This window comes from Vollenhovia emeryi, unplaced genomic scaffold (assembly GCF_000949405.1).
Source record: "Vollenhovia emeryi isolate VEMERY1.0 unplaced genomic scaffold, V.emery_V1.0 DF939175.1, whole genome shotgun sequence".
Taxonomy (NCBI): Eukaryota; Metazoa; Arthropoda; class Insecta; order Hymenoptera; family Formicidae; genus Vollenhovia; species Vollenhovia emeryi.
In genome coordinates this window covers 429,789-456,652 of record NW_011967191.1, presented here as the reverse complement: position 1 = coordinate 456,652, position 26,864 = coordinate 429,789, and the positions used below count along the sequence as shown (strand labels likewise).

At 44.3% G+C, this 26,864-nt stretch overlaps 2 protein-coding genes across 3 annotated transcripts in view; one reads left to right on the top strand and one right to left on the bottom strand.

The window, feature by feature from the left end:
* The window catches only part of LOC105563442, a 26,154-nt gene extending 1,888 nt beyond the window's left edge, over window positions 1–24,266 (top strand). Inside the window, exons 2-5 of the mRNA XM_012015046.1 lie at window positions 18,050–18,169; window positions 21,500–23,479; window positions 23,683–23,881; window positions 24,103–24,266. Coding sequence (XP_011870436.1) covers window positions 18,052–18,169; window positions 21,500–23,479; window positions 23,683–23,881; window positions 24,103–24,151 — 2,346 coding nt within the window. The 5' untranslated portion in view covers window positions 18,050–18,051 and the 3' untranslated portion in view covers window positions 24,152–24,266. The remainder of the gene's footprint in view (window positions 1–18,049; window positions 18,170–21,499; window positions 23,480–23,682; window positions 23,882–24,102) is intronic.
* Window positions 24,267–24,273: 7 nt separating this feature from the next.
* Window positions 24,274–26,864, bottom strand: part of LOC105563441 — a 33,778-nt gene continuing 31,187 nt past the window's right edge. For both annotated transcript variants that reach the window (XM_012015044.1, XM_012015045.1), the window contains exons 4-6: window positions 26,233–26,822; window positions 24,824–24,944; window positions 24,274–24,720 (exon numbers count right to left, since the gene is read on the bottom strand). In XM_012015044.1, coding sequence (XP_011870434.1) covers window positions 24,684–24,720; window positions 24,824–24,944; window positions 26,233–26,822 — 748 coding nt within the window. In that variant the 3' untranslated portion in view covers window positions 24,274–24,683. The remainder of the gene's footprint in view (window positions 24,721–24,823; window positions 24,945–26,232; window positions 26,823–26,864) is intronic.

Below are 26,864 nucleotides of genomic sequence, written 5' to 3'. Positions count from 1 at the left end.
TTGGCCAATATTTAACAATGTAATAAGAATATTGACCTAAAATTGATACAATATTTCCGAATAGACATATTGGCTAAATAAGAGAAGGCGTCCATCTTACAATATTGGACGAACATTGGGAACACTAGATTTGCATTATTTCCCAATATTGCGCCAATATGTCGTGCCACTAGGGTCTACAGTTAACCAGAAAATGAAAAACCGGACCTAACTAATGAATTAACTAATTTATTTGACGCTGAAATGCTTGACCCTTTTATATTAGAGATTACGTAAAAGTAATCGCATTCCTATGGGGAAAGAGAAAATATTACTAAGAAAGTTCTGAGTGCGTTATATAATTATGCTACAGCCGCATTCTTTTGACGTACTTAAAGAATTCCATGTCTCGTTATTTGACGTAAGATGATTATGTACGATTTTTCTTAACGTTACTGTCTAATTCCGTGACCCCTACAGCAAAAATTCCCCTTTTCCACGTATTAAATTTGAAAGAACCGACAACGCGTACATTTAAACATTTCCTCCGCGTCTCATTTAACATACGATATATTATCAAATGACTATTGATATGAATAAACTACCAGTCAATAAGTTAAACAATAAGCATTACTCTAATTCTAAGTCGAACGAACGGAGGATCTCGGAATCGTGCGTTTAATAGAGGAAGTTGCACGCGGAGAAAATAAACAATAATGTGAGTCAATCGTTAGATACGAAAAATTATCAGATTAGCGCAATATTATCGGCGCCGATATCGAATGGCGTTGTTGTACAGTCGAAGGCACTCTAAATTCAAATATTACCGAGTCCAAAATTAGTTCGGAAACTGCCGGGAACGCGCGAGGGAAGAAATGAAGCGGGTAACTTCCGGACAGCCGGATTTAAATCCCAGAGCCATCAGGCGACGATGCAACCGCGCGCGTCGGCGCCGCGAACAGGTGTAGCGGTGCGACTCGCGCGGTAGCACACTTTATAAGAATTACATCACGATTACATGTCCCCCCAGCTGACATGATTCCGAATTTCACACGAGCTGTTATTTCAATCGCGACCGTCGCTCGTCGCCGGCGCTCGGATTCCTCCGTCCTCGCGCCCGCGATGAATCGTCGTCTCGTCGTGCCGCTCGCTCGTTCCGCCACGCCGTCGATCCCACACAAAAGGGAAACCATGGGAATCCCGTCTAATTATATTATTCACAATTAGCTGGGATTCGCGCGCGGAGCAGAGCGGAGAGCAGAGCGGAGCGCAGCGCGGCGCGGCCGTACGCGCGCAGTCCTTAACGATGTGAAACGACGGATTATCGTTATCCGAGCGCACTTGGCTGTTCCGAGACGGAGTGCGCCGAGCTGTGTTTTCCTTTACTTCTTCCGCTTTTTTTTTCGTCATTTTTCCCCCCCGAGGGAACGATATTTACCTTGCTACCGGTATCCGCCGCATAAAGCGGCAGCGAAGTAGTAAAGTGAAACGGATAACACACCTGTGCGGTTGTTTGGTTCGCGGATACGATTTGGTTAACGGACTTGAAATTACACGGTTCCGTTCGGAGACCGAGATGCTCGGCTCGTACGAGTCGCGGGGACACGTTCGCCGCGATCCGACATATGTTTGCACGTCACTTTTTTCACGCGACACAGCGACAAACACGCGCGGTAACGATCTTCGGTTGATTGTCACGGGGCTGTTTCGCTCCGGGGAATGTCTGAACTCCATTTCGTTCGCGTCGCGATTACCGTTGGCTATTAAATATATCGCGCGGCATTTGAGTGTCGGATATTCCCTTGGGAAAAATATAGCTCGGGGAAACCTTAAAAGTTTACTTTAGGAAAATAAGAAATGTGAAAAGTAAATTTGGAGACACTTAACATTTTTATTTATAAACTTCAAACTTACTTTCAGAATTTAAAAGAAAACTTTGAAAATTGTGAAAAGTATGTGGTATAATTTATAATTCCGCGTGCGGTTTTCTTCTTACGAGAAAGTGCTATGCCGCGCGGCCACCTGGCGGGAACTTCGACAGGCTTGGCTATCTAAAAATTACTTTAAGTGTCCCAAATTAAACAAAGGGAACATTTTTTTTAAAGTCCACCAGACTGGCACAAAAGATCTTTATTTAAGTCACGTTTTGATCTCTTTATCTTTTGTCTTTTTAAAGTACAATCTAATGTTAGCTGAAAAAATTAATTTATGCCGAAACAGAATAAGTTTATGAGTCTGTGACAGCAAATTTATAATATCATATATGTCTCGGTAGTCAGTGGATTTTTAATAGCGATGTCAATTTTATAGTTTTATTCGAGATCCACAAACGTACGGTTGCTGCTTGGAAATTTTAGAAATTGACATCGCTATTAAATATCCATTGACTACCGAGATATATGATATTATGAATTTGCTGCCACAGATTTATGAACTCATTCTGTTTTGGCATAAATTAATTTTTTTAGTCAACATTAGATTGTACTTGAAAATGATCCGATAAAGAGGTCGAAACGTTGTGACTTAAACAGAGATCATTTTTTGCAAGTCTGGTCGACTTTCAAAAAAATTGTCCCTTTGTTTCATTACCACTGGCGACAATAAGCGTCACTCAATTTTGTTGTCCAAAATTACTCTAAAATTTCTTAAGTGAACTTTTAACTTCTTTACGTAAACTCTTAGAGAGAGATTTGAAAGATTACTTAAAAACTTTAATTTAAAGTAAATTTTTCCAAGGGTTAAAACTCCTTTTAAGCGAAATACGCTTTGAACAAGTGAATGAATAACTGAGGATTTTCGATAATAAAATTTATGAAATTATAGTAAAAGGTAGGCCTTGAGAGTACAATGCGATTAACAGTGCGGAAGTCAGCGTCATAACGATTTTTAATTACTAATAAGATATGTAATTATAATTCGAAGCGATCGCTGATGGTGGCTCAAGGCAGAGTGGAAACGTACGATTCGTAATTATACATATATCTTATCAGTAATTAAAAGTTGTTCTGACGTCAACTTACATACTGTTAACCGTTTACTTTAATTGTTAATTTCATCATCGAGAGTCCTTAGTTACTTACCCACTTATTTCAAATGTATTTTGCTTCAAAAGAATTTTAATATCCAGCAACTCTCAAAACATACTCAGAATTGATCCGTTTGTCTTTTTTACATCTAGTCATTTCATATTTACAAATAGTAATAGAAACGTCTTTAGTCAAGTGGGATCTTAATGTGATAGAATAAAGATAAAATTAAACACTAATTAAGATCCAACTTGACTGTTAAAAGCGTTTCCTACATAGAGAGAATTTTGTCTTGAAATTTATCCTGAAGATCGTGTAATCGTGAGACAACATAACATTTCGAAGAATTTTATGAGTTTTTTTGAAATTCTAACATACATTTTGTTAGCAATTGTACTTACAATTAGTATACATTTTGCTAGTAAAATGTATGGTAAAATTTCAAAAACTCTCATAAAATGATTTGAAATGCCACGTTGTCCCACGATTACACGATTTTCAGAATAAATTTTAACAGAAAATTCTCTCCGTGTACAGTGATAAATAGAATGGTTGCGACACTTTTAAAAAAATGAGTTTAGGAACTCGAGAAATAGATCGGAAACGCTCGAAATGGTTTCGGAATGGCCATCGAGTGAAATATCCCTCGGGGAGGAAGATTTTAAAATGCGACCCTCAATCTAACAATGCGTGTTCCTGAACTCATTGAAAAAACAGTCTCGCGAACGTTCTGTCCGTCACTGTACCATTTGTGCCATTCACATGAAACGACCGAATGTCGCTTATCAATATTGTTTCTACATTTGCATTTTAAGAAGCCTCGATATTTTCGCCAAGGAAAAATTCACTGTAAATCGATCACGGAGTACCATTACGACACGACCGCGAATTCGTAAACACTTGTGCACGCGTGACAACAACGCAACCGCGCTCGCGCGGTTTCGAGCATCGCGGATTTACTCTGTTAATTTCTGCAAACACGCCGTCGCATCGGCATTTCGTAATGAATTTATTCGCGGCCGGAGTTGTTTGTGAACGCTCGCACGCACGTAGGTATCTCGCGAGTACATACTTCTCACCTGAAGAGACTGCTCCTCCTCAACCGGGCACGGCGCGCATTTTAGGACGTACTTCGCGCGACCAGGAAGCGGATTTCAACAGCGTTTTTAACGACGTCTCGTAAACCACGGCGTCGATAAACACTCCGCTGCTCCCAGCCGCGTAAGAAATTACACCGCAATTATATGTGGGTTACGCACAAGTTTCAAGCGGTTACGAATATAGTAACATTCGGCAATGAAAAAGCGAACGGTATCTTCAACATTCCTCGCCGAGATACGTGTTCGAAATAAAGCGCGCGAGGGACCGCACGCGGACGAATTTGACGGGACTCGACGAGTTCTCCTCGAACCGCGCATATTTTCCCCGCATCCTTCAGCGGTCTTGGATCATTCTTATTTTCAGAAGGAAAAGAACTCCTTACGCTTTCAACTGGTTTCGCAAACGCGTCCAGAGTCCATCAGAATCGTAGAGAGACACGTGTCTCTCCTCGTACGCATATTAACTGATTTGATCTACGACCTGCTCGTTTCGCGCGACTTTAATGCAGTGCCTTTCGATATACGCGAGGAGATCCGCCGAGATAAGTTCCTTTCTTTCCTCGCGCCCGTAAGTTTACGGAGCCGCGTACAGCGCGATTTTGCAATCGGCATATTAACGAGGCACGTAGGCCGCTAGCTCCTTTTTTTTTACGCGGTTTCGAACGCCGCGAGTAAAGAGCGAGTGGTTTGCCAGCGCGCGCATCGCGAATTCGGTATCGCACGCTTCATAAATCGAGGAAGAGCTTTCGAAGCGAAAGTACAGCGCGGTGTCCGCTGAAAAAAGATGTAATTTGATAGCGTTTCATCACGGATGACTGACCACTTTCCAGCCGCTTGACGCAAAAAGTGCCTTAATGACAGCGAAGGGGGCACGGAACATTCTCATCTCGGCTTGAAAATTTCAACCTTCGAGCGAGATCGTCAACAACTTCCTCCAGATACCGCGTCGAATATCGTCTAATAAAGCAAAGGAGTCCGAAAGCACGAACCGGACGCCATTAATTATGCGAACAAAGGTCCGAACACACGACAAAACTTGCCGTAGGACTTGAAATTTTCAACCAATCGGAATTTTCAGCATTACTTAAGTTTCAAGATGGCTGCTTACGTTCTCGACAGTCATTGGTCATTTCCTTCAAGTCTTAAGTTTTACTGCTTAAATGTTTTCGTGTGCTCGCCTTAACATCGTCTTTACGTCGCAATAAAGGCCCGAACACACGAAAAAACTTAAGACTTGAGGGAAATGACCAATGACTGCCAAAAACGTAAACGGCCACTTTAAAACTTAAGCGATGCCGAAAATTCCGATTGGTTAAAATTTTTCAGTCTCAAGTTTCCCTGCTTAAATTTTTTCGTGTTCGGGCCTTAAGTTTAACAAACTTGGGCCTCTGTTCACTCTGTACGTTAATTGCGTATTAATTATGCATCTCGTAGGTTCCTTCGAGAATACTGAATGAGTCACGTAAAATAAAAGTGACCGCCCTCCTCTCCTCCCCTCTACAGGTCGCAGAATGTTATGTATGCGAAACGACATTAATTATCTGGAACGCGCATAGCAGGTATCGGCACAGTGAGCGCACTCGTTACGTTCGAAACTTTCACTCCGTACGCTACTTGAATCATATATATTATCTTTTCTTCTTTCTTTTTTTTCCCTTAAATGCGCGTAAGCAACCGTGGCGAGCGAACAAGCGAGTTGCGCATACGTTTTTTTTTTCATGCGCGGCATAAAGTGCACGTTAGATCAGTTTCTGTATCCGGACGGCGATAGGAAGGCAGGCGAGCTTTTTTTAGATTCCGAGTATCACACTGCGCGATAATTGCATAACAAATATGATTTTGTAAGCAAATTGTGAAACGGTGTTGAATTCCTATTACGACTTCGTCATTAGGAGCGCAAAGTAAAAATTGCCTGGACTGTTTATTGATAAAATCACTTTATCTATGTATTCCGTTAATGAGTATGTTATTCGTTCTCAAAAACATTTTACTAATAAAATGTATAGTAAAATTTTGAAAACTGCAATCGTGAGACAGCATAGTATTTTAAAGAACTTTATGAGAGTTTTTTGAAATTTTACCATACATTTTACTAGTAATTGTACTTATTGTTAGTATACGTTTTACTAGTAGAATGTATGGTAAAATTTCAAAATACTCTCATACAGTTGTTCAAAATACCATACGTTGTCCGACGATTACACGATTTATTTTTCAGGGTAAATTTTAGGAGAAAATTCTCTCCGTGTATCAGATTAATTTACAAGTTTTCGAAATTATTCGAATTAATTAACAGTTTTCGAATTCTGTTACGAAATATACTGCGTAAAGGTGGAAAAGATCCTTAAGAATTTCTCGGGCGTCTTTCGAACGTCTTCCCTTTACGTTCGGTCTATGCCCCGAAATTCCTCGGCGATTTATTCCGCGACAGAACATGGAAAATTTATCTACGTCGGCCTAGTTGAACGTTCGAACGCGCTCGTTCGTAAACGCGCTGGGGCACGAAATGGCTTGTAAGCAGGAATGAATTCTCGATGAAAAATGCCGTTTAAACTCAGCACCAACCCGGACTAGCTCCGTATCGTTCGATTCGATCTCGATCTAAGGTGCGTCACGGTAGAAAGCACGCAGACTCACGGTATCTCTTATCCCTCCGTGTATCACCCCGTGGTGTGTCCCGGGTTTGCATACGCGCGTGCACACGACATTCCTCTTACGCTCCGATAGTGATCCGACGCGACAATTCAACCTCGAACCGACCGGTCGGCCGGGAAGGCCACGGCTGGCGGACACGTTCGCGGTCCTGACGCGTGAATTTCGACGTGACGTACGGCCGGTCGCACGGATTACGCAATACCGAGGAAACTCGAGGCACCACCAGCCCCGATAATCCCGCCGAATTCATCGCCTGTTTCGCTCCGACGATCGGACGCGTCAATAAGAAGTGATTGCAGGATCCGCACGCATCCCGCGGCGTCACCTGTCCCGATTTTTTCATCCTTGATGATGATCTCAAGAATTAAGACCCGAGTCTCCGGGATGGGCCTGTGACGGGCTGCACCGCGTTGCCCAGGGTGGGGCTTAACCCGGTAACTAAGTGAGCTTTCATGATCCCGTCCCTGTTCGCGTGCGACCTCAATCGCTATCAGCGCGTTACCCGACCATTTGTCTACGGCGGACATTCTCCCCGGTGAATAAAATTCAGTGTCGACGATGTCGCGACGTCGCATCGGAAAAGTCTCATCGGGCATTCCGTCTTGTCGACAACACGCGACCGCAATATGTAGCGGCTCCTGGACGCGAATGTGGACCGTCGACGCGGATACGGTCGTATATTAGCGATCGTGCCGAGGCTGCGCGATCCATAAAGTCCGGAAAAGTCAGAAAGAGGCGAGGAGAAAGACTCGTATCTGTGTCGAACGGAGAGAATAAAGAGGACTTCTTCTTCTTCCAATGCGCGTTCATTAATGGATATTTGCGACCACATTTTTCATTTCTTGTTTATTCCTAGCTGTGTTTATTAAGGGCCTATTCAGACAAACTTGCACAGGTGCATGAGCATAAAAAAAATTGATTGGTCTATTTCCTTATGTGTGAATTTATGGTCCAATTAGTTTCCTTATACATAGGTTTATACGCTATGCAAGTTTGTCTGGATGGAACCTAAAGCCAACGGCAGACGATACTATTTATCCCTTATACTGGATTGCTTACGAGGACCAATAGGGATGCATAGTTTTAGATCAGGTGACTTAAGGCTAAATCCTGATTGGCTCTCGTAAGCAATCCAGTAGGAAAAATAGAATCGTGTGCCGTTGACTTAAGTCTTCCACAGTCCTAACTCCGGATCAGTGTTTGATGTTGCGCGACTATGACATCTTCTTCCGTCCTAATTCTTTCCTGTCCTCTATTTTGCCTTCGCTAATCAACTGCAAAAGTTGACACTTTGCGTCACGCATGACGTGTCCCAGATATGCCAGTCTTCCTGCATTTCGCCGTCCTCTAAAAGAGGACTTTTCAATATCAAGTCTCGAGAGAATAAGAACGCGACTGCTGATCACGTTCTAAAGAAATGGATAGAAGTCTCGTTGAAATTGAATGAGTCAATATACAGGGTGCCATGCGATGATCGAATTCGCCGGAAATTTAAATAGAGCGGGGCAAACTGAATCGAAAAGTCCTGTATCATTTTGCAAAATTCACAATAGTTTTCGAGTAATAAACAAAAAGGCGTGGGCGAATGAGCGCACGAGAAGCAATAGGCCGGACTCGGCAGACACTAAATGGCTTATTTGTTTAGTCTCGTAGCAGCGAGGGGCGTGCGGTAAGCATAATCTGAAGCTCGCCGCTCGCTGCGTGACAACTTTTTTTCGGCGCATCGCTCCACCCTCCTGCTATCGGACGCCCACCGTTGCTACAAGACTAAACAAATAAAACATGTTACATGCCTGCTGAGTTCGGCCTACTGCTTCTCGTGCGCTCATTCGCCCACGCCTTTTTGTTTATTACTCGAAAACTATTGTAAATTTTGCAAAATGATACAGGACTTTTCGATTCAGTTTGTCTCGCTCTATTTAAATGTTCCGGCGGATTCGGTCATCGCATGACACCCCGTATATTTTAAGCGGTACAGTGATGGACAGAATGGTTGCGACACTTTCTATTTTCAGCGTTTTCAGTTTACTTCTCTAGTAAAATTTTCTTCAGAGAAAATGTTTTGGGATGTGAACTGAATCTAAATGCGTGTTTTTAAACTCTCTAAAAAAAGATGTCGCAACCATTCTGTCCATCACTGTACCCAATCTGTAGTTTTCAATTCGCGACGCGTTCGTGGATTCGTTAGATCTCGACGAGTTCGACGGTGGTGACGACGAAGCGAGAAGCACCGGGAATCGTTTTCGTAAGATTGCGAGAAAACGTCTCCTTTACGGCTTCAACGCGGGACGAAATGGCTAGAGACGCGGGCTCGCTGGTGGCTGCGTCTCCAGGTGCGTATGGAAGACCAAGGACGAAGGGATCGACCGACAGGAAGAGGAGCGATTAGAAGAAGGAGCGGTTAAACCGGAAAGTCGAGCGCGCGCGGCTGAAGAGGGTCGCCGGAGCAAAACTGCTACATCGGATTGTGCTCTCCGTTGTGGCGGACGGGGGTCCGCGCCGGCTTCCACGAGCTGCCGCGATCAATCGCGGCCCGCCGGCCAATTGTCCGCGCACGTATCCCGCTTCCGGTCCTGGGGCCACGGCGAAAGCTATTCCGATATTCCGAGGCTGACGTGCCCCCCCGTGGATGTCAGGCCGTAATAACAACACGGCCGGCGCGCGGTGCCAGCTTGCGCGTTTTAGGAGCAGATTTAGCGTCGCCGCGAACCGAGATCGAGCCGACCGCAACTCGGGTCGGTGACACGCGACCCGACGTTGGGACCTAAGGATATTATCCTTCTGGAGAACGTCCGGCTGTTCGCCGCACGACGGCACCGGAATTTACAGAGATAACAGAGACATGTTTCCAAGACGTACAGGTTTTCTGGAATGATGATAATTTACGCGGCATAACACTAATGTCTCCTATCTGACGGGAGGTAGAAGCTCAACTAAAACAGCGGAGAGTAAAAATCCCTCATCGCGGATGCGGAAACGCGACGGTCAGCGATATCGTCGCCGAAAAGTGCGAGCGAGCGCAGAGGTAGGAGCCAATCATTACTCAGAAATCGGCTGGAAATCGTACGGCAGATTTCTCCGGCTCATTGTCTCCCCGTCCCTTTCTCTTTCTCCTTCCGTCCCGGAGCGAGCTCTCCGAGTAATGGCGGAGGAAGGGTTGGCCAGTAATCGACCTTGGAGCCCCGTCCTTTACGCATACGCGCGCGCGCGCGCGCGTGTGTCGCGTGTCTTATTTATATGAGCGCGTCCTGCGCGCGTGTACGTGTGCGTACGCGCGTATCTAGCTGGCGCGTATGCACCTACACACGTTCATGCCACTTGGAACGCACGCGAATAAACGGGGCGTGCGTTCGCCGCGGCCGCGGCCGCGGCCGCGGCGCGCATCGGCCCGATAGCGTACACGCTCGAACACACACAGGCCGGGCCGCAATGCCGAGGGCATAGTTACACGGCTATTCCGGCGAGGAATGCTCGGCATGTCGCTCTCGTCAAATGGCCAGAAAATAAAAGGACTACCTCGCCCGCGGCCTTGATAGAACGCGCCTAGTGGACACGGGGCTCTCTCCCTCTCTCTCTCTCCCTCTTCCTCTCCCGTTGGCCGGTTACCCGCGAGTTACCCGCGAGATACCATTCAAAAGTCATCTTGAGAGATTAACTTGATGCCTGGCTATCGCTGGAAGTAGTCTGTGTCGCGAATCCGCGGGAATCGTCGACTTGTCCTGTATTTTGTCCCACGTCTACGCGACATAGGCCAAGTGTAGTCTCAAGTTGGTCCCTGGCGCGAATGAAATATCTAGCTTCGACTTGACAGCGCACGCCGCTGAACGTTTCCTTTTATTTCTAACGGAACGCCGTCCGTCATCGCATAAAAATAATTAATACCTTCCGAAGAATGTTTGGCGTTGCAACGAGGATTAAAAGTTAACGCTACAGTGGCAGGAAAAATTTTATAACTGAGCGAGATAATTGGCACGAGAGACGAGGAAAATATGCAAAATACTATTTGCAAACTGTGTTAGTTCTGAAGAAAACTGAACTGGCCGCGTGGCAGCTTGCAAGTTACAAATGTGCATTGGTGCATCGAATACCCGGGCGCTTCTCAGTACCGAGTTCCAATTCGGATATGTATTGTTAATAATAAAACACGGCGTTTAAGTCGCGAGGTGACGTTTACTTTTTATTTCGCTATAAAACATTCATTAAAGAATTCCCGTCGTAAAATCCGCGTTGTCCGCGGCCAAACTGAGCCATCAAGGTAACGTTACGCCGAACCGGTCCACGAAACATTTTTTATCGCTATCTGATTCCCTAAATTACGGGTATAGACCTCTGTATACACACGCTTAATGCATCGTCGGACTCGGGGTCCCAAGAGCATTCCTTCGCCAAATATTGTCGCGATACTACGCCGCAACGTTACCGTCTACGACCGCGGTATAATTTATTGCATTAATTGCGCACATTAGAAGAAATCTCTCGATAAGAGGCAAGGATAAAGTTTTTACAGGTACTCAGTAAAGCGTGGAACGCCACGGAATCAAAGAAGTCGGATCGCATCTGCAAACAGATAAGCGAGAGAACATACATGGCTGATAAGAGCGACGTGCCTCGAGATAGCCGAGACTTGAGATGCGGAGAGGATCTCTCGGGAGATTCGTGATCGTACTCGAAAAGGATGCGAGCGTAAAAAGTTTATGCACGCGACGGATGCTCGTATTTCCTCGGACAGACTGGTGCGGAAAAGCGGCAGCGTCTCGATAAGATTAGTCTCGAGTAGGGACCCTGTAATCAGAGACTGGCCATAAGAGTTCGTCAAATTACCGCGAGTGAGAGAGAAACGTGGGCTACCTCGCTCTTCTACGATCGTAGAATCGTAGGCGAGCGGCCTGGCGAGCTGTGGGCGATGATATCCGAAAATCCGCTCGTGCTCCGAAGACGACGCGCGGATAAGCCGCATCGTTGGGTCCGTAATGGGATGCGGAGCCCAGAATCCCCCGGGTACGCGATAACAATACCTAGGAAGCGGAGCGGGTTACGACTCGATAGCCACGCGGCGGAGAATGTTTTTATGAGCATCCGGGGCACGTCACGCTTTACGTACGCGTTACACTTTGCCTCAAATTGCATTCACTATACGTGCGCGTCGAATGATGAATTCTCTGTCGGATAAATCCGCGAGCGTCGTTATTTGTCGCCGCGTTTAAAGATGATTGATCGTATCTCTTTCTGTCGCTTTCCAATACTGCATACATGTGGAGGTGTGACATTTTGATGTTATCTTTATACGCAAAATATCGCAAACTGTCCCAATAACGTTTTTAATGTCATTTCTTTACATTTTCGAGTCCCCCAACTTCGTTCGAACACGTTTTTAAAACGCAAAATAACGCAAAATGGCGTCCAAATAACGTCAAAAATTGCAATTTTCCTTAGTAAACGTTTCTAACGTCAATGTTGTATCACTTGTATCACAGAAAAAGTTGGAAATTGTTCAAAATCAACTCTACTGCCGCGGCCATCTTCGTCGCTAGTTACTTTTTGCATTTTAAAAACCGTACCAAAGTCGAGATATTCAAATATCAAAGTTACTCGTACGGTATAGGCGAAACGTGTTCTACAGGGATATTAAAAAACTAATCTATGATGCATAATGATATTAGGAACGTTATGTCTCATATAGAATTAATTCCTTCTTGGTTACACCAACAATGATGACAATATATCGGTGACCGAATAATGTTCTTCATGTAAAACGGTATTCGAAAATTCACCTGTCCCCTGAATGTAATTTGATACAAGTGCGTTACCACTCTATACCTTCGTGCGCCTAATTGCGCAATTACTATATAAAAGTACAAGTTTTAAGGCGAAACGCAGTCACCGCAGGCATTTTGTTTTTATCGTTTATTGCGAGACGTGCTCGACAGTATTTTGCAACTGAATTACTTGTAATTAGAAAGGAAACGCGCTGGCCGGCAGCTGCAAGTGCAACGCGGATTCCCATTGTTGCAGTTACGACTCAGTCCGATCGAAAAAGAAACACGCGACAAGTAAATAACGATCGAGTAGAAAATTGTCTGTGAACTTTGTACGAGATGCGTATGAAAGGAATAATAATAATAATAATTCGGTTCGTAAAACTCGAGTCTAAAAACGCGCATGATTTAGTCGAGTGACATTCGCTATACTTTTCTACTACAAATTCTCGAGTCGTCGGATGTCGGTGTGGCCAAAAAGGAATCAATTCTATATGAAATAAATAAACAAACAAGTAATCTAGAATAAAGAAAAGAGTTTTGAAAATACGTCGCTTTACGAAGGAAACTAAATCCCTTTTTTTTTAATTTATAAATTCACGCACACAGTGGAATTACAAGTTGCTAAATCTGCCTCGATGATAATTTTCTCTTGGATTATGAAGAAAAATATTTGCATAGAAGAAAGTCCCCTGTTATGAGATAGGCTGCCAATGCGAGATAGCAGGTTTCCAATTCGTGAAATTGGCACAGCTCGAGAAGTACTCGAATGCTATGCGCGATCGCGAAAAATGTCTCACGCATCTCTTCTCACTTCCGGCGAGGACAAAGCGGTCGAGTGGCGCAACTGACGCGAGCGAGGAGCCCGCGTATCTCGGGTATTAAGAAATTAAGTATCGAGGCGTCGTACATTATTTTCTGATCTCTCACTACGTACCGCGTTGGATTACGATGTCGGGAGCGAGAAATAATATGGATCTCGAGCGTGGAGCGGGTGTAACGCGCGACGATAACAACCGCGTCTCGCCACGCTGCGAAGATTTACAATCCGGAGCTGCAACGGCGGCTAGACTCGCCAGCGAGGTGAAGTCCGTGCCGCCGCGCCGGCAGCCGCAGCCGGAGGAGCAGATCGGCAGCCACGAAAGTGGAACGATAAATCTATGCTGGAATAACTGGACGCTTGGCTCCCGCATTCTTCGAGCGTTTTACGACCGCGACTTTTCTGCAACATTTATCACGATGCGCGCCGCGATAGACCCATACGTTCTGGCCAAATTGGCAGACCTAATAGTATTAGCGTAAAATCTCTTATCTCCTGAAAAAGATTCAGCTGAAAAATTGAATCAAACGATTTCGACGAAAGTGTAACGTGAAAAATTAGACCGTGTCGAATCGATTCCCAGCAAATAGGTGCACGGGTAACCAATGTGTTTGTGCATTCCGTAAATAAATACAAATCAACGTATCGCAGTGAGCGCACGTGCAATTATAAACTCCTCGGTAGACAGATCTACCAGCGCGTTTCGGAGCGATCTTATCAGGTCGGCGCTCCTGATTGCGAGTTTAATTAAGTCCGACTGTGCGCCGTGATTGCGCGCGTGGGCTGGATCCACGAAAAGTGAAAAGGCGGAGAGGCGTAGCCTCCGGAAAGGAGCTAAGAAGGTGATGGCACACATATTTTGCATCGGAGAAAGTCGTACGCATACCCTCCCTACCCCTAATTTTTCTTCCTCCTTCACGTAGCTCTGTCCTCGTAGTCGGCGGTTACGCACACTTACGCAGACAGGTATAATTATTACCGTGCATTAACATCTTGCGTAACGCACCGCGATTTAATTAAACGCATGAGGTATCCTATAGATCCCGTCTGTCACTCGTGCAATGAAAGATTGTTCCGTTCAATGCGTTCGTATGGCCTTTATCTTTCTTATAACAGCAAAATACCTTAACATTAAAGTGTACAAATACACGCTTCACAATTACATTATTCTGCATATACAACAATTATATGCGTTATTATACGCGGAGAGAATTTTCTCTTGAAATTTGTCCTGAAAATCGTGGGACAACATGGCATAATGGCATAATTACTTATAGTAAAAAGTGTGGTAAAATTTCAGAAAACTCGCATAAAGTTCTTCAAAATGCCATGTTGTCTCACGCCGCGATTATATAATTTTAAAGGACAATTCTCTCCGTGTAGCAGTTCAATGTTTTTTTTCTAAATGCTTTATATTTGTATAATTTAACACGTAAACATATTTTAATTAATTATTATATACATTACAGTGAGATAACATATGAAATTTTATCCACAGTTTTGTACTGCGTCTTTTCAAGTTTCAGCCATTACGTAAAATGTAGTGTGTCTCGTAACGGTAAGAATATGGCACATTTATTGGTCAATGCGCAGGTGATATTTTTCTGAATGCCAATCGATTCTATCTGTGCCTGTTCACCAGACAGCATGTTGCGCGAAAAGGAAATAAAGTTGTGAAATGTACATTCGAAAAGATATCTAGAATCGCGTGGCTCAATCCGACATTGTTCACAATTGTATATGATTATATAAAATTCCACATTAATTATAAAATGTAAATTTTAACAGTTATATAGAGATAATATTTTCCTTCAATTGTGCGAATTCGTTGGTCGTCTCCTATTTGATTTTTCTTTTACGAATACACGACACGAGACACGGATATTTTTCAGGCCGTGAAAGCAGATTAAAAAAGTAATTGTAAACTCCTTTTTCGAACTTCTAACGAGTAACAAAGCAGCATTAAAACAATATCAAATTTTCTAGCAGAAAAAATCAATTCAAGATTAGCCAATCTCTGCGCGGTTAAAAGAAAATACAATTGATTTTGGACACCGTGTATAAGATTAGTCTGGAGCAGTCCCCCCCTCTCTCTCCCCCTCTCTCTTTGTGCAACATAAGGCGATTTTTGGCGATTGTTTGGTACATATATATACCAAAGTGTACCAGAGTATATACTCGGTGTCATAAATGCTTTTACACCTGAAAATAGCCGTCAACTTTAATATATTCCGATAGAAAAATTCAGTTTAATAATATAAAAATAATTATTAAAATAAAAATGAATTTTTCTATCGGCCAAACAGTCGTCAAAAGTCGCTTATATTCGATATAAATGTGCACTTATTATACAACGTTCTATTCCTTTGCCTGGTTTGTACATACACGTAAGCGGATAAGCGTTTTCCAATTAGCGTTTGGTCGTTATCGGCATTCTTGTCCCTGCAATAATTTCACCGGGCATGCGTTCCTCTGTTCGCGAATTAACTCGATTCGGCAGTATCGCACGCATTTATAGTATTCGCAATTATATCCTATCTGCCGATTAGCAAGGAAAACTTTATGGATTCTATACGGGTCAGACGAACGGTATTTGCCTCTCGTGAATATTCCGTCCAATGCGTTTATTGGTGAAAAAGGTGAACGAATTACCGTTCCGCTTCTGGCAACGGTATCAGCGGATTAATTTCTTTATCGGCCGAACCGCGGGCAATAAAACGATATTACTAAGTACCGCTCCCCACGCACTAAAAATCGATTCGATTTGCAATCCATAATAATTAGCTCGATATTACAGCATAATAATTGCACTTATTGCAACATACGGTGTACCGCAATGACACGCAGCGCAACATTTAATATAAGATGTATGTAAAATCCTTCGAAGCGAACTTCTAAGAATCTCTCTTCAACTGTACGCGTGCAGTTGGCATGGAATGCGCCCGGCAATTCCGGTCGCCGACATTCCTGGAAGATAGAAAGATCCATAAACTCGAAAAAATTTGCACGAACGTCGTTCGTGCGAAGTCTCGAATAAACCGCCCCTGGAGAACGCAAAGTATCATCTCTCGCGAGGATAAACATTTATCGCCGCAAGAATATAAAAAGAGGATAGTAAGAGCCAAGAAGTAAATCTCCCTTTTACCGGTCTATTGTTCGACATGCATAAAATTTCTGTCCTTTGTACCGCGAAGGGATAGCGAGTGATTGAAAATCTTCGAGTTAAGATATGCGTATCATACAGTGCCGCCGGCATGAAAAGTTGTGCGCTAGACGACGTAGATGATGCGGCCTCCTTGTCTTGGAAGTACCGTTGCGAGAAACGACGGTGATGCTGGATACTCACGTACCACTTCGTTCGAACGCGCAGGCATAAATCTGGCATCGATATTAAATGTCATACGTACGATGGCTGAAGTACCTATATTTCTCATTCTTTCGTAAGAATAATAATTATTAAATCAAAAATAATCCAATAATTACGCGAGAATTGCAAAATGTCGTACAGATAAAAGCAATGTACAGTAACAAAATCTGATTTGCAACGTAATATCCTTTTCTGTAAAATTATTTCGGACAAAGACATGGAACGTACATGTTTTATTTCTCTCTGTTTAATTCACTTGACGTCCAAAACTTTAAATTAATTGAGTGTATTTACGTTCTTTAATTGCATTATGTTCAAACTATCCTACAACTCGCGGATTTTATCGACAGATTTTCTGATTCAAGTATATTTCTTCTTGAACTTTCGTAAGAGACTATTAATCGCTACAATTTTTTATTTTAACATTACTCACATACCAATATTACGTTTGTAATTAAATCTCGGATTAAAATTTTACACCCACAGAAAACATTTCCGGATCCAATGCTATTGCACTTCAATGTATCATAAAATAGGATATAGCGCCAATCATATTTATTACACTATAACTTCGTTGTAAGATGGAGAGAAAATTTATTCTAAACGCAAGAATACATAAACTTACATTTATATAAGTTACTCTTCAATATAGTAAGTCACTCTTTTTTAATTCGACAGAGGAGAATAAGAATTGTTGATTTTATTTTGATATTGTCTTATTTTTCTACTAAATGAGGTTGCGAGAAATATAAATGCGTCAAGAATATTTGTTGTCTCGGTAACAGAAATTCTTTCTGAGGGTGTATGAAAGAGTTTGCGTGAAATTGACAGAGAAATATAGGTTTCGCTATCTGCTAAATTTATCACCGCTTCTTTCATATGTACATCAATGGAATCATCATCACGTGCGATTTTCTCTATCTCGTTATTAGATCGTATCAGAAACAAGTGCAATAACGAGTGAAAAGAGACAGCCTGGATTCAGCGGTGATTGTCGCCATCGACATCCAGTATAAGGTCCATTCACTTCCCAAGATTTACCATTTCACTTTTATGCAGTTAATCTTCAGCGCGCTTACATCGTTAAAAATCTTGATAAATAGGGACGCTTTCTCATTACCGGAGTGTCAGAATAACAAATGCACGGAACATCCCATTCACGGTTTTAATTTTTAACGGACGCGCTCTCCGAGTTCTCGCCGGGGAATTCCTTTATTCCTGAAATTGAAGTAACAAAAGCATCACTTAGCGAACGCTCGAAAGAGTTAGAGGCGCGCCGCTGAAATATTCATCGAATGCTTTCACGTACGAAAATCACGCTCTGACTACTTTCCAATTTGTTACAGACATGCGTTGGTTTCGCGGCCACGCCGAGGCACCGAGACTCCTGCGCCTAAGTCCCCTTCGAGCCGACGAAGACGTCAACGAAACGTCCTACCATTTCCACGCGAGGTCTCGCTGCAGAGGTAAAAGTCGCCTGAAATGGCGGTGTGGTCATCCAATCGCTGTGGGAAGAGTAAAGCACGCTCGGCGATACGCGACAGCCGTCGGCGTTTCATCCTCCGTCTCTCCCCATCGGAGAGAATCGGCCCAATTTTTGCAAAAATGCCGCGCGTACACGCGTCTTTGCGTGCCGCGGGCGCCGTGCGTGGCGGGACTTGAATCGGGATTCCATCCTGAATGCAGGGATTACGACTCAACGTTCCGTCAAGTTTCCCGAGTGACTGGCCGGAAAGCGAGAATAGAAGCAAATTGACACTACGCCGGCCTACGCGAATGCGCGTTAATATAAAGGATCATTGTCGAGGACGCGCGGTCCGTAGGCTCATGCGTGACCGTATGCGCGTCCTGTGGGACCGCGCGACGCGATTCACGGCAGTGACAATCCGCAATGAATCGTCCAGCTAATTATAGTGGCCGCTAATTGAGACGGTAGCCGGAAAGCGAGCCTGCGGGTCTTTAATTAAAAAATTTCATTCACCCCATGCATCTAATTTGTCGTGACGTAGGGTAGAGGCACCTAATATCGCCTACCAACATTCAAATCGTTCTCACTTAACGAGTAATTGACATTTTTCTCTGCATTTAGTCTCAAATGAAAGAGGAAACATTTGTGTTTCGTGTACAATATGCTAGAACGGTTAAAATCTAAACAATTTTAATCCACATTGAAAAGAAACAAAAAACGGCAGAATCGGGAGTTTGAAAAAATGGCGTCTAATATCGCCTACCTTAGAAATTTTTATAAAAGCATTGTCTATCAATATGTATGAGTTTGTGAAGCTATAGGTATTTATTTTACATCATATAAACGTTTGCAGGCGTCCAAAAAGTTTTTAATTTGTTATTATGTTAAAAAATATTTGTATTATATATAACACACGATTTCGAAAGATTTATACGTCGAGTTAATTTGCGCTCTTTTTTTTACTCTTTTTTTATTCTTAGAAATGCATGCACGTAACGTCGCCTAAGCGCATATTATTACGGACACCTCCGTAATAATATGATGGGCGGTATTGTGTGCATCTCCTAATCTAGACACCAAAAACAACATCGTAACAAAAACATACGCGTTGAAATCAGTTAAAGATAGTGAAGTATATTACTAATTGTGTATTCCTAGTAAATATTTACACATTAAAAGAATGTTTGAACTTATATTCTCGCTATGAAATGTCGAACTTGCACTGTCTGCTAAAGTTTTCAGCACTCAAAATTTGTTTTAAACTTGCGTCTCCTGAGTTAGACGTTATTTCTATAACGTTGTAATATGTAGGTATTTTTACACACGGTTAGCTATTAACTCTATGTATTGCCGATTGATATCAGCACTTTGTTCACGAGATATCACGAGTGGCGATATTGCGTTCTGGGCGAAATTAAGTGCTTTTACCCTAAATTTCGTTGTACATGAATCGAGTTGTTCTGCCTCGCACGTCGTCATTTTTGGAAAAATTGAAAAGTCAGGACCAACATGTATCCAGCGATTAAATTAGAGAAGGCCACTAACAAATATCCATTGTTGCACTTGGTGCAATTTGTTGATATCATTATTTTTGTAGATGAAAGAGCTGTTTTGTACAAGAATTGTTGTTTAAACGCGTTCTTTGGGCGCGTATGCTTTGCGTCTTTTTTGCACCTTTCTTTAAAAGGTAATTTTGTTGAGATTCAATACACGATAGTTTTGTATTATATTGGGACGCGGGAATAAATTTGACAATCTTCTCTCTATCATTGCGGTATATTAAAAATATAGAAAGTATTTCTCACGTTCATAAAGCACGGGTTACAGGCGGTTAACAACGACGGATAACGATATAATTATTTAACCACATAATTGTGAAACATTTCACATCGGGAAACACAATCCGCGATCTGAGAACTTTTATGTGAGCTCAGCACAGTTGCGGTTTCGACGTCAGACATGACATAAAGAACGATAAAGCGTTACTCGAGTGCCGGATCTATTTTTACGGTATCCTGTTTACGCATTCCGTATGATAACGTATACACGAAATTACTCGCTTCACCAGCTGTTTTCGGTTTTGCTCGACGGAAGACAAATCGTGCCTTATTTGCCGAGAGCCCGTTTCTTCTTAAGGATAGCCGAGCGAATGATTTGACGGTTTGCCGTGCACGATGACGAACTAATTTAAAATGAGTAAATCCCGCACGCTCACCTTGAAGAACCGAAGAGGTCTAGTCGCGATAGCGGCTGTCGTTACTGGCTGCATTATCTCGATTGCTGTCAGGGCCTCGTTTCGTAAAGCTGCGGCTTGTAATACCAAGGAATAAATTAGTATCGGTGTAGCTTTCAACACGCATTTTACAATGACACGCAAATCCGTGTTTTTACATTCGCGTCGGTTAGTATTGCAAGATTTGCGTTTTTTATCCAGCGCAGCCGTGCTCGAACGAGGGGAAAAGACGTGACTAATGATTTTACGGTTTTGTGATTATATTTCTACTGATTCGTGATTATTATTGATCGCAAGAAGTCCGTTTCATTTCATTAAATCTGGTAGGAAATAAATTTGTTAAAAATTAATTTATCTAAAAAATGTCTTTCAAAAAAATAACGTAAAACTGTTTCTTCCTTCTTCAAACGAAAGAAATATCCCCGATATAATTAATTAATGAACATTTTGTTACCATTGTATATACGTAATTTGGTTTTGATTTTTATTCAACGAATACGCGCGAGAAGTCGCTGACTTAGTGTACATACGTAAAAAATAGTTATATTGTCATTTACTTAATTTCTTAATTAGACGGCTATCTTGCCGCTCCTATAGTGTCCCTAAGCTTAATTGAATAATGTTCTATAGTAGTGCAAACAAATTGCTCACAGGCGCATCCTGTTTTACGCATATCCTGTACAAGACGCGTCATGCTTCACGGAACCCGCAGATTTGTCAGTTCTGTCAGTATCGTCATGGCTAGAAGTGCACTAGAAGTGGTCACATTTGATGTGGAAGTCATAGAGTTCGGATCTCACTTGTTCTTAATCGCGAGCAGACCGGCAAAAATGAGGATACGCGATCTACTGAATTCTATCATTCACCCGAGATTTTGTACGGCGTTTCACAGTAAAATACACTGTATCTTGATAAAATATAAAGCTATAATTTATAAAGAGCATACGAAAGTGTAAAAGTTATAAATCTATTTTAATCAGCGAAGCGATCAATTATTCCGCTATGTAGAAACATACCTGTACATCATTTAGCTTCATATATTTATTCTACCGCTTGCCGTGCACATTTATCAATACCTCTATCTTTATCTTTCAGACATATCGCCAGTGCGATGGGCCCGGAGAAAATCATCGAGTTCCGAATCCGAGAGAAACTGCTACAACGTGCAGACCTCCCAGGTGACGACCGAGCGGACTGTCAACAAAAAGGACAAGAAGAGGATCCAGGAAGAACGGCGGAGAGTGTGCGAGAAGCGGAATCCTCTGCTGGACCGCGTCAAGAGCACCAGACTGAGCTTCTTCAAGGACCGCGATTCCGACGAGAACGAGAACGAGAACGAGAACGACGGCAACGACGAGGAGTCGGCGAGACGAGTCCAGTTCCGTTCGATGTGCGAGCTGAGGCATCGCGGTCTGACCAGGAACGAGTTCCGGCGCTCGGTCTGCGAGTCTGACCTGAAGGACATCACGGAGGAGGGGAACAACCACGCGAAGAGGAAGAGACGCGCCAAGTCGCAGAGCAGGTTGTTGTACAAAAAGCAGCAGGAGGAGCGGTTCTCCTTCTTGGGCTTTCGCACCTCGACGCCTCGGAAGCAGCCCGAGTGGCGGCCGAAAGAGGGGGATTCCGTCCGGGACGACGCGATGCCTGACGGCTATCGATGGGAGAGGACCGATCGGAGCTTCCTCGAGGAGAACCGCGGCGCCGATCGACCCGTCGATCCGGTGACGACGGTCAGCACGGGGGTGCCTAGGCACGCCGGCGAGACTATTTTTAAGAAGGACGCGACGGCGTTCGACAGCATCACGCCGTCCAGCTGCCTGGCGGCGAAATTCCGCGCGATGCAGGACAGGTACCTGAAGAGCTCGACGAACAGGCTAATCGCCAAGATCTACAGGAAGGACTGCAAGGACCGCGAGAGGCGGAGGTTGCGTAGCTTTTCTTACGGCACGTTGCCGGGCCTCGAGGAGCTACGGACGAATCCGCTGTACGAGGATCAGGATCAGGACGACAACGACTCCGGAATCCTGGACAACGATTCCGCCACCAGTTCCTTGCTGGACGACCGATGTAGCAGCGGCGCTTCCGGACCGCTCAACAACAGTAGCCACAACGACTCCTGTTTGGGACCGTCGCCTCCTCAGCTTCCGCCTAGAAGACCCTTCTCGACCGCCACGGACGTCGACGGGACCGCGCGACTCTTCGCCAGTTTGGACGTGTACTACGACAAGACTAAGGACAAGGATTCCGGGATGAGTCTTCTTACCGAGGAGTACTCGAGCGTCTGTCAAGCCGCGAACGGTACGCTGATAGATCGTCAAACGGCTCGGGTCTCCGCGGAGAACAATACGGGTCGCGAAAAAGAGGGGAGAACCGTAGACGAGGATTCCGGACGGAAGCAACGCGGTTCCGGTTTACAGGCAGTGAGGAGTAGAGTGTACACCACGGAGACGATGGTCGTGAAACTACCCAAGGAGACGCCCGACCAGTGCCTCGGTATCTTCATCGCGAAAACCGCGGAGTCCAGTCCGGGTTACTTGGTGGCTCACGTGGTGCCGAACGGACTGGCCGACAAGGAGGGCACGCTGAGGATCGGCGACGAGATCCTGATCGTCAACGGAAAGAGATTACGCGGTCTGAGCATGGCGGAGGCTAGGAAGATCCTCGGTAGTGGCAGCGGTCCCGGTGACATCGACATCGTCGTCTCGCGGTTGTCCGGCGTCGATCAGCAAGCGAAGAAGCTGAAGGAGAGCAGCGTGGATTACGAAAACGTTAGCATGGAAGACGGCCACGGGGTAATCGTCGAAAGTTCACCCGGATCGCATCACTTCAGAAAGCATCAGACCAGGTGTCACCGAGACAAAAAGGACGAGTCGAACAGATCGATCTCGTCCGAGAAATTCGCGACGAACATGGACAGCGGACTCGCGCAGAGTGTCTCCAAGTTCTGCACTCTTCCCAGGAGGCCGAGAAGTACGGTGTCTACGTTCCTTACGGTGCTTTTCGAGAAAGGCACCGGGAAGAAGTCCTTAGGGTTCACCATAGTTGGCGGGAGAGACAGCCCGAAAGGAAGCATCGGTAATTACGAGTGTATTTCTTTGCTGTATACCGCTTTCAATTAGCTAAACGTGGATTATGTAATAAATTAGAACATTTCCACTTCACTGCTCTCCAGGAACATTTACGAGTTCTACTTCTTTCCTGATCAGTTTTGGATTTATAATAAATTCTATATTTTCATTCTCTTATTTCTATATTCTATGCTCATTAATTTGTCGCAGGTATCTTCATAAAGTCGGTACTGCCTAGCGGACAGGCCGCTGAAGATGGCCGTTTGCGCGCAGGAGACGAGATTTTGGCTGTGAATGGCCAAGTCTGCCACGACTTGACGCATCGCGAGGCCGTACAGCTTTTTCGCAATATTAAAAGTGGACCGATCGCTTTGCATCTGTGTAGACGCGTGAAAAATCGTGAATCACAGTAAGCGATTCTTAAATATTTAACATTCAATCAAATGCCGTCGCATTTTTTACTGATGTATTTAAATATTTAAGACAACATTTGTAACCAATGTTTGGTTCAAACTAAAATGGTTGTTAGAGATTTTTACAAAAGGAAGCATATATCGTTTATTTATATCGCACATTTGGATTCATTACGAATTCCTCGCATTTCGATCATTTCTCGCTCTTCTGTTTCAGAATATTGAAGGCCAAGTCGTGCGCAGATCTCTTGCTGATAGACACGTGAGAGCGATGATCGTTGAAAGACAGACGGGGAACGTGGCAAATTATGTAAAATACGAATCATGTATATACTGTACATTTTCAGAATTCGCTAGAAATAAAACAGTTATTTAAAAACAGTTATTATTTAATTAATAATAATCTGGATACGGTACCCCGCTCGGTACCTGCGAGGAACATCCTCTTTATTGTCCTCTATGATTAAAAAAGAATGCATATAATGGATACATCGTAACGTTATTCGTATAAAATCTTATTGTTAAAGACGTGGTACTCAACAATAATTATAATACCACGGTACGCGCGCGTGCATGCGTAGAGAGTCTATCTTAATAATAAAAACTATTAATCTATCAGACGGTTGCGAGATATGCCGCACGAAATAAATTACGTGAGAGAAGAACGTCAGAGAAGTCATAGATTTCTTTCGATAGACTAGAATTCTAAAACGCCGTTTTCCCCATGCGAACGATAGTGGATTAGACCTAAATCTAAGGAGCACTTCCGGTGGGCAGTTTCCTCCACGTCCATACTGTTCAGTACGGCGCGCTTTTTACAGTACTTTTCGGATATCTGTAACAATTATTATTAGCGTTTATTAACCACGTCACGTCGCCGATATTTCATCGATACGACGCTTGGCGTCTCGTTATAGACAAATGTTTATAAATTTCACCTGTGTCTTCTCGTAATCTCTAACTCGACCGTGCCCTCTCTCACCGTCTTAAACAACTCGATGACCTCTTGGTGCGTGCGGCCTTTCAAAACTTGCCCGTTTAGGCTCAAAATCTCGTCACCTGAAATTCAAGAAAGTAATATGTGAATTTTAATGTTACATGTCATTGACGGCGAAAACGGACTACCCTTCATCGGTTTTCAAGAAAATAATACTTCTTCGGGTATTCTTTCGATTTCTTCGAAAATCACCGCTAATTCGATAATTAATGAGAAATGGAAAGAATACTCCCGCAGTCTCCGCTTAAAGTTGTCGGGATCGCCCTCTCTCTCTCTCTCTCTTTCTCTCAAACAGCATCCCGACAATATCAATAAAGTTTAATGATGAAAAAGTAACCCTCGAGGCTGCCAATGACCCCGTGACGAGGACGTTCTTGCGGGATGCTATCTCCTGCGCTTATGCAAGCCGATCAGCTACCAGCCCGTTACTCAAGTATGCGGTAAGGAACGGCGGGCAACGAGGAAACCGCGATGCAGGCGTAAAAAGCGGCGGGCTCGGTTGAAATTCGAGACATGAGAACGCGAAACGCGTCTAACGACCTTCCTGGTTATCGGCGCGTCAACTTCCCGCGAATACCTGGTCGTCGGCATCGCGAACGATTTCTCTGACCTCTCTTAATGCCCGACCAGGTTGACTCGCGATGGATGTGAAGAGGTACCGAATGTAAAGGGGGGAAAAAAAGTGGGAAACGATTCGCGTACATGTGTGAGCATCGCGTACGTAAAACGTCCTAACAATACGATAAAGATATCAGGAAACGGTATATTAATACCGGCGCTGTCAATGACACACGAGGTATCTCGCCGTCTTCCGATGAAAGGAAGCGAGGACGGGCGAAAAGGGGGAAAGAAAAGAAAAGAAAAGGGCCAGGAGAAAAACGGTGGAACATGCCGCGACTGTTTAGATATGCACGCGGCGTTAGCTGTCGGATTAAAGATTCGACAGCTGTCTGGCGGGATCCCCGGCACCGTCGTGAATACACGAAGCCCGTCCGTCGAACGTGCGTTCGACGCGTCGTCATGCGCGTTCCCTTATCCCCGCGATTGATAGCTCTCGAGCGAAAAGTATTTGAGGCACGTCGACGTGTGAAACGAAGCGCGCGATATTACGCGGTATCGAGGCGGATCAAACTGGACGGACTCGACCAGTCCCGCTAATTATCGAGCAGATAGTCCGTGTAACAAATATTATACAACGGTTTAATTGTCATTAATCCGACTTTTCTTCATCGAGACGATAACGACGAGCGATAAAGGCACCTGGCATATTAATTAGCAGCTACGAGCGCGCGTAGCTGTTAATTAACGGTTGTTACGCGCGGAAAATGATTCCTTTGAAGCGGAGTCTACCTTGGAACAACGATCTGGAAATGTCGGCCTGCCCGCCGGGGAAGACTCTTCTCACGAAGATCCCCATGTCACCCCGGGGACTATCTCTGCCACCTACAACGCTGAAGCCCAAACTGGGCTTGCCGTAGCCCTTCTCGAACCTGGCCACGTGTCTCGACAGATAGTGCTGCGACTCCGTGGCGGGCTCCACGCTGCTGCGGGTGTCCTTTTGATTCTCAGATAGGCACGAAAGCGGCAGGAAGTCGGGCCTCTTCCTCGACTGAAGTGGCTCCGCGTCGCCGTCGGTCGTCGTCGTCGTCTTCTTCTTCTTCTTCTTCTCGACCGTTGAGGAAACATGATTCGTCTCGGTGTCGATCAACGACATGCTGGACAGATTCTTCGCGTTTTCCAAGTACTCGTACTCGCCGGGCGCGACTGACGGTGGATTCTCGTACACTTGCGGCATCGTCTCCTCGTACGCCGTCGTTAATCGTACCGTGTTACCGGTAAAGGACCGCAGAAACTCCTGAACTTCCTCGAGGGTCTCCAGCGTTTTTAGCTCCTTGCCTTCGACTTCGACGATCTCATCACCCAATCGCAATCTACCGTCCCTGCAATCGAAGTAATAAGTAATCTTGTTGCTAGACGAGGTT